Source organism: Hippopotamus amphibius, chromosome 3 (assembly GCF_030028045.1).
Source record: "Hippopotamus amphibius kiboko isolate mHipAmp2 chromosome 3, mHipAmp2.hap2, whole genome shotgun sequence".
Lineage (NCBI taxonomy): Eukaryota > Metazoa > Chordata > Mammalia > Artiodactyla > Hippopotamidae > Hippopotamus > Hippopotamus amphibius.
Genome location: NC_080188.1, coordinates 114,875,513 through 114,888,139, shown reverse-complemented (window position 1 = coordinate 114,888,139; position 12,627 = coordinate 114,875,513). Strand labels below are relative to the sequence as shown.

Genomic DNA, 12,627 nt, shown 5'->3' with positions numbered 1-12,627 from the left:
AGAGCACATCAAACCCCATATTAATTAGAAATGACTTCTGGGCCAAAGTGACAGGCACGAATGAGGAGGCTGTGATTACCCAATGTGTCAGCATCTACTATACAAGTTCCCAATGATTCTCCCACCCCACCCCCACCTGGCTTCCCAGGAGCCCCCTCCTCACCCTTCTCAGGAGGCCCCAGGCTTCCTCTCCTCCCTGCCCACGTGGTACCCACTGCATTACCTGGTTCTCCACCAGCATGGCAATGTCCATAAACATGTCGTGAAGCTCCTTGATGCTGCTCTCCAGTCTCACGATGTCCTTGTGCCGTCCCTCGATCTCGCTGAGGGCTTGCTTGGAAATCTGAGAGTCGATGATCTAGGACGGGCCACACAGAGACGGACCATCAGCCACCATGCCTACCGCAGCCTCATCCACATCCCTGCGGGGCTCCCACCTCCCCACCGTCCCTGCCTCTGCAGCCCAGCCCACCCCCACCATCACTCACCCCCGAGGTGAAGATGGCAGGGTTCCCACTCTCCAACATCTCCTCCAGCTCCTCATCTGTTGTCTTTTTGCCAGCTTTATAAGATAACAAGGAGACCATCAAATGTAAGATCAAAGCTCACCATTTCAAAAGTTCCCTGAAAACGGCAATACGGTAAGTTGACTCTAAAGACAGTGGCCTTTACAAGCCTCCTGACTCGCCTTTCTCTGCATTTCTCCCCTAATCCAGTCCATCCTCAACATTATCAGCAGTTACATTCGTGAACCCATGTCTGATTACATTCCTTTCCAGCTCAGAATGTCTGCTGGCCCCCTTCACTCCTCCACGGAGTCCAAGGTCCTCAGGACAAGGAGCCAGTTCCTGAGTGAGCCCTCCCTCCATCCGCCTTAATCTCAGCCTGCTCCACCCCAGTGCACCCTGTTCCCAGGCCCTGGACAGCCTGCCCCTCCTGAACACACATGCTTTGTTCTGCCTGCATCCTTTGTTCATTCAGTTCCTGCACTCAAAGCACATTCTGACCTGCGGGACCCTGCAGTCCGGTTTTTGATTCCTAAAGGGCGTGGCTGTATTAACTTCTTTACTTCTCATGGCAACTAGCACCGTTCTCTGCTGTCAAACAGGCAGCAAAAGATGTCATGAGCCCCAAGGAAAGCGGTTGTGAAACCCACGTGTTTCCCTCCATGGATTCGGAAATGCTGGTTCCCATGGCAACGAAACAACTCAGGCTTGGTTACACTAAGCCACCTTTTGGCCTAAGACGCAGTGTCCAGGATGTGCCAGTGCTGTGAGGCCTGTCCTTGGCTTGGGCACAAAAGAGAAGGCAGAAGCTACCCGCGGGGCTGCTGCTCCGTCTCCCCAGGCCTCACAAATGGCGACGGACAAGCACGTGGCAGGACAGGTGAAGGGGCACAGGCTGAACTTCAAATACGCACTGATCTCGAGCTGCCGCTGGATTCGCCCTTTGCTGCGTTCACGGAAGTCTACCTGAGCCTCGTTGTATTTGGTCATCACCTCCACAAACTTCCGGGAGAGGACGGAGTGCTGTGGGGACAAGGTCAAACACCATGAGCCCCCAGGAGGCGAGAGAGGGGAACATCCACAACTCTCTTAGAAGCCCCCCACCTCCACACCACCTCATCTGTGGCAGAAGTGGATTTGGAACCAAAAGACCAGGTACAGCTGTTGGTGGGAATGTAAACTGGTGTAGCCACTAGGAAACAGTATGGAGATTTCTCAGAAAACTAAAAATAGAACTACCATATGATCCAGTAATTCCACTCCTGGGTATATATCAAAAAAAAACACAAAAAACCATTCGCACACATTAATTTGAAAAGATACATGCACCCCTATGTTCATAGCAGCATTATTTACAATTGCCAAGATATGGAAGCAACCAAAGTGCCTATCAATAGATGAATGGATAAAGAAGATGTGGTATAGATACTACAATGGAATACTACTCAGCCATAAAAAAAGAAGGAAATTTTGCCATTTGCAGCAACATGGATGGAGTTGGAGGGCGTTATGCTAAGTGAAATAAGTCAGACAGAGAAAGACAAATACTGTCTAATATCACATGTGGAATCTAAAAAATACAACAAACTAGTGAATATAACACAAAAGAAGCAGACTCACAGATATACAGAACAAACTGGTGGTTACCAATGGGGAGAGGCAATACAGGGGTGGAGGACGGGGAGGTACAAACTATTGGCTATAAGATAGGCTCAAGGATGTATTGTACAACTCAGGGAATATAGCCAATATTTTGTAATAACTGTAAATGGAAGTAAGCTTTCAAAATTGTATAAAAAAATTAAAAAGAAACAAAACAAAAGACCAGGTACAAGCCTCAATTTTTTGGTTTCCTAACTTTACACCATTGGGAAAGTCGGCCGAGCTTTCCAAAGCATGTTTTCAGTATCTGTTCAGTCTTGCTGAACTCATGTAGGAATTGTGAGGCCAAAGGAGATACTCTGTGAATCTCAGAGGCCCTGCTTTCTAAAGCTTCCAGATTCCCCTCCTACCTCCAAAGATCCTTGGGTTCTTAGTCAAACTGACCTCCCCAACTTTTCTTGCTTCTAACTCAGTGCATTCCATCAATGACCCTGGTGCCTAAATTCAAATCTTTATCATTTTTATTCCTTGGCCACCTCTCAGCATCAAGCCCTGTTTGTTTTCCTTTGCAAAATTACCAATATCTACACTTTTTTTCAAACCCACTACCACCACGCAAATTCAGATGAAAATTATTGCAAAAACCCAACTAGAGACCACCTGCCTCTTGCCTCTTCCCCACTCTGATCCAGTTTTCAAATTGGTACCAGGTTATCCTCCTAACAGACTACAACCCAAAGTAAATGCATACAGGCTACTCAGTCAGATTCAAACTCCCTAGACTGTAGTCAGAGGCCTCTGGAATATGGTGCTACGTTCTCTACCAAAAACTCAACGTCCACTACCTCAGGACAAACTTTTTTCACTAGACTGGCTGTTATCTTCATGTCTGTCCCTCATACCCACCCCCACCCCTGCTGCTACCAACACACACTGCCCCCCCCACCCCGCCCCGCCGTCAACACATACACACCACTCCTGCCCCCACGCCTCTAAGGAGAACCTCTCCCCAAGACTGTCCATGCTGCCATCTTGCCCATCCAAGGCCCAGCCTCCTCTGGCCATTCCAGTTCTTCCCGAGATTGTGTGATGCCAAGAGCACATGCATTTGATCCCCTCTTCCTACACGTTCTTCTGTGGGTCTTACGTCATAGTTTCCTTGTGCCACTTGAACATCGCACCAGTTCAAGGACAAGGATCATATCTTTGATGACCACCAAGCAGCATGACTCCAAACTGGACAACTAATGACCAGCAGTCTTCAGAGAGAAGACTCCAGTTTCCTCACCTGTAAACCAAGGAGGCTCACTAAACCCTCGGCTGTGCTCTGGGAGCCTCAGGCACCTCCTTAGGGGACAGTGTGAGAGAAGCCACCAGGGCTGGACTTGGCCCTGTCCCCCACTTCAACCTGGACAGCTCCCCTCTACCAGTTCTTCAAATTGAGTTCCAAATAATGGTTTGTTTGTTTTTTTAAGAGTGCACAGCTAGAGAAGGGAACCCTCCTACACTATTGGTGGGAATATAAATTGGTGCAGCCGCTATGGAGAACAGTATGGAGGTTCCTTAAAAAACTAAAAATAGAGTCACCATATCATCCAGGAAACCTATTCCCCGGCATATATCTGGAAAAGATAAAAACTCTAATTCAAAAAGATACATGCACCCCAATGTTCATAGCAGCACTATTTACAATAGCCAAGACATGGAAGCAACCTAAGTGTCCATCAACAGAGGAATGGATAGAGATGTGGTTCATACACACAATGGAATATTACTCATCCATGAAAAAGAATGAAATATTGCCATTTGCAGCAACATGGATGGACCTAGAGATTATCACACTAAGTAAAGTAAGTCAGAGGAAGACAAATACATATCACTTATATGTGGAACCTAAAAAATAATACAAATGAATTTATTTGCAAAACAGAAGCAAAGACATGACTGGCAGACAGAAATTTTATGGTTACCAAAGGGGGAAAGGGGGAATAAGTGAGGAATATGGGATTAACATATACACACTACTATATATAAAATAAACAACAAGGATTTAATGTATAGCACAGGGAAGTATTGATATATTTGATATCTTATAATAACCTATAATGGCAAAGAATCTGAAAAAGCATATATATAGATATATATGTAAAACTGAATCACTTTGCTGTACACCTGAAACAAACACAATATTGTAATCAACTATACTTCAATAAAAATTTAAAAAAATTAAAAAGACTCCACAGCTAAGAAAGAAAATAAAAAGTTAAAAGATTGGACTAGACAGTTGTTAGACCAGGGAAAATCTCACCTGGGATTTCCGAATCCGAAGGTCTGCTGACGACCGGACCTCGTCTTCTTCAATGTGCCTCTCCATGCCTGGATGGGAGAGAAGGGTACTCTAACAGCGCATCTGCTGCTCTCTGCCAAGAAACACACTGTGCAGTGCAGCCTCCTCTCTCTCTCACACGCCTGGCCCAGGAGTCGTAAGAGCAGGCAGGGCCAGTCTCAAAAGGTCAGCTCACACCTGAACCACAGGCTGTGCATCCTTCCCACAACCTTTACTACTGCCGGGTCTTCCTTGAATACCTCTCAGCACAGTGGTTAACAGCAGGAGTCTGTCATCAAGAGACTCAGGCTCAAACCCTTGTCCTGCCACCTTACTAGCTGTGACTTTGGAAAAGCCACTTAACCTCTCTTAGTGTTTCTGTTCTCTTATCTGTAAAATGGAATAAACAGCAGTGCCCCCCTCACCATACAGACATGAAAATTAAAGGAGAATGCACACGGAGGGCTTGGCACCGTGGCAGGCACACGGTCATGGCTATGATGGGAAGCTGCCACTGACGACCTCCACACCCACCCTTGTGAAAACAGGTAGTACAGCCCATGTTGGGGGAAGAAATGATAAATTAGGCTGAGCAATGATGCTTTCACTCTGACCAACAGCATGCACTAGTCAGCAAATACAGTGGGGCAAGAATGTCGATGGTAGCCGTGGAACTAAGGAACCTTCTGGGCCCCCCGAGGAACTGAATCTATGACAGTGGCTGCACTGAACAATGCCCTAAACTGAGCGGTGGGCATGGGGGTAATGGGAGGGTGATACACCTGGCCCTCAAGAAATACCTGTAGGACTTCATAGGTGGCGCAGTGGTAAAGAATCCACCTGCCAATGAAGGGGACATGGATTCAAGCCCTGCCCTGGGAAGATCCCACATGCCACAGAGCAACTAAGCCGGTGCACCACAACTATTGAGCCTGTGCTCTAGAGCCCGTGAGCCACAACTACTGAGCCCATGTGCCGCAACTACTGAAGCCCACGCGCCTAGAGCCTGTGCTCCACAACAAGAGAAGCCACTGCAACAAGGAGCCTGCACACCACAATGAAGAGTAGCCCCGGGCTTCCTAGGTGGCGCAGTGGTTAAGAATCCGCCTGCCAATGCAGAGGTCACGGGTTCGATCCCAGCTCCAGGAAGATCCCACATGCCGCGGAGCAACTAAGCCCGTGTGCCACAAAAAAAAAAAAAAAAAAAAAAAAAAGAGTAGCCCCGGCTCGAAGCAACTAGAGAAAGCCCGTGTGCAGCAACGAAGACCCAACATAATAAATAAAATAAATAAATAAATAAATTTATAAAAAAAAAAAAAAGAAATACCTGTAGACTGAATAATCTATCTGGCATCCACACATCACTAACATCACTGTTCAAATGTACGTAGGTGCTGGGGAAGGAAACAGGGCCAGGAAGAAAAAAGTGGAGGGACTAAGCTAAAGGACTGAGTCACACAAATATTCAGTAGCTGAAAGCACACTTTCATTCCCCATCTCTGAACTTCAGTTCTGGACTCTCTCAACCACAGTCAGGACTCAACAGCAGGTAAAATGTCTGGGGCTCTAATAGGTCATTCCAGGAACCATGCCTAGACCAAGAGCAAAGATGGCACAAGTGGCGTCACTCCCATCGGGAAGCGTTTCAGTCCAAAAGAGTTGGACCAGGTGCATGTGAGATGGATTGGGGGCGGGGGGGGGGGGGGGGCTGCTCCCTTTGTTCCCTTCTTACTCTTCAGTTTATTCCGGACATTGTTGGCCCTTTTCTTGATCTCAGTTGTGAGCTGCTCCAGGTCATCCTTGGTTTCTGGGTAAACAAAGGCAGGTAGAATCGGTTAGAAAAGACTGAAACCTTAGTCAGCTGCAACAACCAACAGAGGAGGTGGGGAGCTTTCTCAGGCACCCACCGCCCAGAGAACTATGTATCCTGGTGGGCTCCCCAGACATCCATCATTAGAATCACAGAGAGCTTATTTTTAAAAGGCATTTTTTCCAGATACCCTACAGAATAAAGACACCTTGTGGAAAAATAAGGGGGTACTGGGGAAGCATTTCAGGCAGAGGAAATAGCACAGGGGCAGTGGTGGGTGGCAGAGAGGTGAAGTATGTTAGCAGCATTAAAAGCCATTGCCAGTCACAAGAGGGACTAGTTGGGAAGGAGAGGAAAGTTTGGCTACATGGCTTCAGTGGGACATGAAGAGAAGAGGTAACAGTGGCAGGGCAGTGTGAGCCAGGAGAGAGTAGAGGAGGATGGGAGATGACACGGCACGTACGTTAGTGTAAGGTAATACATCCCCTCCCCTCCTGCTCACAGAGGGAGGAAACCAAGGCCCAGCCCCAATGGCCAAGGGTCACTGTTAGATGATTCAGCCCTGAGTCAACACTCACTTGGCTCTGGAATGGGTGCAGACAGAATGATGCTGTAGAGCTTCTTGGCTTCCTCCACGTGCTCTGAGATCTTGTCAATGTTGAGTCGAGTTTCCTCGATCTATAATTAGACAATAGCCTTTGTCATCAGAGGAAGAATACAGCCATGACTGGGATGAAAACAGAGCTCCCTGCTCACCTTCTGGGTTTGTGGAAGAAGAGGGTGATGGGAAAAGTCTTCTGAGGACCAGTGAGCCCAGTGAGAACCCTTTCCACAGTCAGAGAAATGAACGTCAAGAGAGCAGTCACTGAAGATCTGTCCTCATTGCTCCCTGAGAGGAATACGTTTGCTCACCTTGGATGGGAAGATTCCAGCCAGAGACAAGAAGGGCCAGGACAACCCATGAGGGATAATCAGAGGGAAGGGTCAAGAAACCTTACCAGGCAGATCCCCAGCTCCTCCAAAAGTGGGAACAGCAGAAAGTGAGGACGGGAGAGGGGAAAGGGAAGAAAGGAAAGAAAAAAAGTGAAAGGAAGAGAACAAACCTGGAGAGTGAGAAACAGAGAGAGAAGAATGAGAGGAAGAGAAAGAAACAGCAACAGATGAAGAAGAGAAAGAGAGAGAGAGAGAAGCAGTGACCATCTCACGAGATGCTGAGCTTCTCCTGGACACGTATTCTGGGGAAATGCCTCTTACTAGCTGATCACCTCAGACGGTCAAGACCCAAGAGCCACAGCCATGGACCGTTTCTGCCCATTTCTGAGATTCTGGACTGTGCGGGTGTGTATCAGAAGGTATTTCCAGCCTCACCTCATTCCCAGATGGAACACGATCCCAGGATTCTGCTACTTGAGCATTAAGTTCAGCCTTGGCTCCCTCTTCAGAGGCACCAGCCACCCTGGCCTGCTGCGCCAAAGAGACCTCAAAACCCACCACATCTACCTGCCTCACCTCCACAACAAGGGGCACATCAACACGGCTACACTCGACAAAGAGAAGTCTTGTAAATGCCAAACAGCAGCATCTTAACACCTGAGATGCAATGAAAATACAACTCAATATGCAGCTTCCAAAATATATATATATATATATATATATGCAGCATCCAGCAGCCCTTTCTTCTAGTGAATAACTTACTTGTTTTTAAAAGCCTGATCACAGCTCTCCAAATTGCAAAGAAAGTAGGAGAAATAAAACTTGAGTTCTTGGACTTCCCTGGTGGTGCTGTGGTTAAGAATCCACCTGCCAAGGCAGGGGACATGGGTTCGATCCAAGAACCCACATGCCACGGAGCAACTAAGCCCGTGAGCCACAACTACTGAGCCTGTGCTCTAGAGATCGTGAGCCACAACTGCTGAGCCCATGTGCCACAACTACTGAAGCCCACATGCCTAGAGCCTGCGCTCCACAACAAGAGAAGCCACCACAACGAGTAGCCCGCGCACCGCAACAAAGAGCAGCCCCTGCTCGCTACAACTAGAGAAAGCCTGCACACAGCAACAAAGACCCAACACAGCCAATAAATAAATTAATTAATTAATTTAAAAAAAAAAACTTGAGTTCTCTATCCTTCAAATTCATATTTTTGACAGTGGAGCAGGGATTTGGCCCTCTACAAATACACTGGCTTTGATGCACCATAGTTTGAGAATAGAATCACTTGCTTAAAGATATACAATAAATTTTCACTCTAATAATATCATCAGAGTGTAAATACAAATGCAAGTAGCTACCCAAACATTTGTGGAGCATTTTAACAGTTGGTGAAACAATCCACAGTACTGCATTCAGACCATTATTCAAATGAGGAAACTAAGGGTTAAAGAGGTCATAGGTCACAGGGTTGGTGGTGCTCTCCAGAGTCTGCCTGGGATGCTTTTTCCATTACAGCTAAGACTGTGTTTTTGGCTTCTCCATACTGTTTCACTTTTAGCAGCAGCCCAAGCCTATCCAACCATGAAAAAGACCTGTGTTATCACCTGTGAGTGCTGGTGGCTCTAGGGGTGTAACCACCTCAGAATCAGGCCCTCGGGGACCCAGAAATTGCCACCTTACCCTTCCCTCTCCCTTTATCTGTCCCATCAAACAATGACTCCTCTCACAACTCATAAAATGTCACTGCAACACATCGTGTTTCCACTTCCAACACATGACTGAATTGCCAGAGCAATTACATTGTATAAGATAGGACTGAGAAAAAACGCTTTCAAGAGTAAAATGTCCTCACCATTTTATTTTTTTTAAATTTATTTCTTTATTGACTGCCTTGGGTCTTCATTGCTGCACGCAGGCTTTCTCTAGTTGCAGTGAGCGGGGGCTCCTCTACGTTGTGGTGCGCGAGCTTCTCATTATGGTGGCTTCTATTGTTACAGAGCATGGGCTCTAGGCGCACAGGCTTCAGTAGTTGTGGCACACGGGCTTAGTTGCTCTGCGGCATGTGAGATCTTCCCAGACCAGGGATCGAACCCGTGTCCCCTGCATTGGCAGGCAGATTCTTAACCACTGAGCCACCAGGGATGTGCCCTCACCATTTTAAAATGAATTTTAACAACTGTACTAAATATTTTGAGAAGCCACAGGCCTAAGGTTTTGCATGTTGAACGCATTAGATGCCTTAGAAAATAGCTTCTGGAATATTATTTCATAAAAGGAAAAGCATCCTGACCCAAAGCTTTAGCAGTGGTAGGAAGACAAAGTATGAAGTTGTTAGGGTGAGACTTTTGGACCCCAAGCTCAGAGTTGCTCCAGACACTTGGAGACCAGGTGGTAAACGGCTTACCTGGCCCAACAGATGGGAGAACTGGGCCTCGGGCTCTCTCCTCAACCTGCCTGCAGAACTTTCCAGGTCAGGGGCCTCCACACCACCTCCACGCATCCTCTACCCACGGTAGCTGCTCTCTTCCCTCTGTCCTCAACAACCTCACCATTTGGACATATTTCAGGGACTTTGATTTAGTAATCTAGTAATTTAGTTCACCAAATAATCACAGAACTCCTTCAGGACTTCAGGATGGACAACTGGCCAATCACGGAGCTTTTTGTTGTTGTTGTTGTTTTGCTTTTTTTTTTTTTTTTAACTTTGTATCTGTTTTTTCTTGAAAGTGTTAGTTTTTCTCAAAGGTGACTTTCTGAGTATTTCAGAGCAGCAGGTACATGCAATTAATTTCCTTTTGTGCATTTTCCAGATAACCAAAGATTGGGATGGGGCGACAGGGCTACAGGAAATCTACCAGTGCTGAATCTAAAAGTTCAAGTGCTATTTGTCTGTGTGTTTGTTTGGGGTTCTTTTAAATAGACTGACATTACCCTGCACAATAATATATTTAAGAATTAAACCCAATTTAACATATACTTTTCCCAGAAACAGGGCCCTTCACTGGATGTCTGTGAAGTCACCATCACGATCTCCTTTTTATGTATGAGGACACTGCAGCTCAAAGAAATTGAGGAAGTCAATCAAGGCCACAACTGAAGAAAGAGGCAAAACTGAAGTACGAACCCAGGCCTCTGTTAGATCCAACACTGTCTCTCGAACCAGGTGAAGTTGCAAGGACCACCTATGGGAAGCTCTCTGTCTTCTCTCCCAGGTCCGTGTATGTTCGGCCTGTGTCAGATGAATCCACTCACCGTTCTGTGAGATTGGCTCAGTTACCTTTCACTGACATCATGTGCTTTATTCTGTAACCAAGGCTCCCTGTAGAGAACTTTTTATACAAGGAGTGCTCAAGAAACGTTGCTGACTGGAGGAACCAATCTGAAAGGTTTTTTTTTTTTAATCGCCATGCTAAATTTGCAGCTAATACATCCCCAATGCCTACTTTTTTTTTTAAATAATTTTTATTGCAGTATAGTTGAGTTACAACATTGTGTTAGTTTCCGGTGTGCTGCAAAGTGAATCAGTTATACATGTACATATATCCACTCTTTTTTAGATTCTTTTCCCATTATAGGTCATCACAGAGTATTGAGTAGAGTTCCCTGTGCTACACAGTAGGTCCTTATTAGTTACCTATTTTATATACAGTAGTGTGTATACGTCAGTCCCAGTCTCCCAGTTTATCCCTCCCCCATAAGTTTGTTTTCTACATCTGTGACTCCATGTTTTGTAAACAAGGTCATTTGCACCATTTTCTTTAGATTCCACATACAAGTGACATCCCATGATATCTGTCTTTCTCTGTATGACTTCCTTCACTTCATGTTGCTCCAAAAGGCATTATTTCATTCTTTTTCATGGCTGAGTAATATTCCATTGTATATATGTACCACATCTTCTTTATCCACTCTTCTGTCAATGGACATTTAGGTTGCTTCCATGTCCTGGCTGTTGTAAACAGTGCTGCAATGAACACTGGAGTGCAGGTATCTTTTCAAATTATGGTTTTCTCCAGATGTATATGGCCAGGAGTGGGATTCCCAATGCCTACTTATTGTATGTTACTTTTCAAAATGTACTTTTCAATGATTTGAAAAGGAATAGGGCAATCTAGAGAGCATAGTTTAAGAAAGTAAGTTAGAATCAGACCAGGTTCACTATCTGGTTCCACCCCTTAGCAGTTTTATGACCTTGAACAGGCGGCTTCCCCTCTCTGAGCCTCAGTTCTCTCAACTGTGATATGAGGATTATCATATTTCCCACTTCCTAGAGTTTGTGTGGGCATGAAATGAGATATGTCAAAGGCTTAACACAAAGTACATGCTCAATAAACATCAGAAAAAGACAAAAATAGCCAGCAGTTACTGCACATTACTGTGTGCCAGGTACTAACTGAGCCTTTACAAGCATGTCTCATTTAATCCTCACATTAGCAAAGCTAATATTAACAAAATGCTCTGTGATGTCAGTAGGCACCCAAGGAAATCCAGTAAGGACCGCAAGTCAACCACTCCTCACACTGGGTGTCTGCCTCATGGAACCATCTGTAGCTACCACAGTGTACAGGCTGCCCTCTGTATCCTGAGGTTCTGCATCCGTGGATTCAACCAACTCCAGATGGAAAACACTTAGGGAAAAACACAAATTCCAGAAAGTTCCAAAAAGCAAAACTCAAATTTGCTACGGTGGCAACTGTTTAACATAGTATTTACATTGTATTTATAACTATTTACATAGTATTTACATTGTATTAGGTATCATAAGTAATCTAGAGATGATTTAAAGTACACAGATGTGGGACTTCCCTGGTGGCGCAGTAGTTAAGAATTCACCTGCAAATGCAGGGAACATGGGTTCGATCCCTGGTCCAGGAAGATCCCATATGCCTCGGAGCAACTAAGCCCGTGAGCCAGAACTACTACTGAGCCTGTGCTCTGGAGTCCACAAGCCACAACTACTGAAGCCCGCATGCGCTGAGAGCCCTGCTCAGCAACAAGAGAAAACACAGCAATGAGAAGCCAATGCACCGCAACAAAGAGTAGTTCCCGCTCACTGCAACTAGAGAGAAAAAGCCCGCCTGCAGCAACGAAGACACAATGCAGCCAAAAAATAAATAATTTTTAAAATTTTAAAATAATACAGATGTGTGTAGATTATATGCAAAAACTATGCCATTTTATACAAAAGACTTGAGCATCCACGGATTTGGTAACCACAGGGTTCCTGGAACCAATCCCACCCTCCACAGATACTGAGAAAAGACTATACTAATCACCATCATCTAACTAAAAGGAGGGAGTTATTTTCAAGGCTGGGATGGCCTCTTCCCTCTGGACCTAATTAGGCAGTGGAATCTAATCGCTAATCTAATCTAAAAGCAGAGAAAGTCCTTTGAAGCCTGGCAGATGCCATGGGGTAGGGTATAAGGCTTTGTCTCCTCTACCTAAAA

General features: G+C 45.6%; 1 protein-coding gene across 6 annotated transcripts in view; it reads right to left on the bottom strand.

Annotated features, from left to right (window-relative positions):
* Positions 1 to 12,627, bottom strand: part of STX3 (syntaxin 3) — a 46,752-nt gene that overhangs the window by 10,336 nt on the left and 23,789 nt on the right. For 5 of the 6 annotated variants that reach the window (XR_009052514.1, XM_057725846.1, XM_057725848.1 and 2 more), the window contains 6 exons: positions 6,823 to 6,922; positions 6,167 to 6,241; positions 4,417 to 4,484; positions 1,421 to 1,529; positions 489 to 562; positions 224 to 358 (listed from right to left, as the gene is read on the bottom strand). Coding sequence is in view for 5 of the 6 variants with exons in the window: in XM_057725846.1 (XP_057581829.1) it covers positions 224 to 358; positions 489 to 562; positions 1,421 to 1,529; positions 4,417 to 4,484; positions 6,167 to 6,241; positions 6,823 to 6,922 (561 nt within the window). In the remaining variant the exon portion in view is untranslated. Of the gene's footprint in view, positions 1 to 223; positions 359 to 488; positions 563 to 1,420; positions 1,530 to 4,416; positions 4,485 to 6,166; positions 6,242 to 6,822; positions 6,923 to 7,000; positions 7,162 to 12,627 lie in introns of those variants that run through there. The other variant, XM_057725850.1, reaches the window with a different exon arrangement.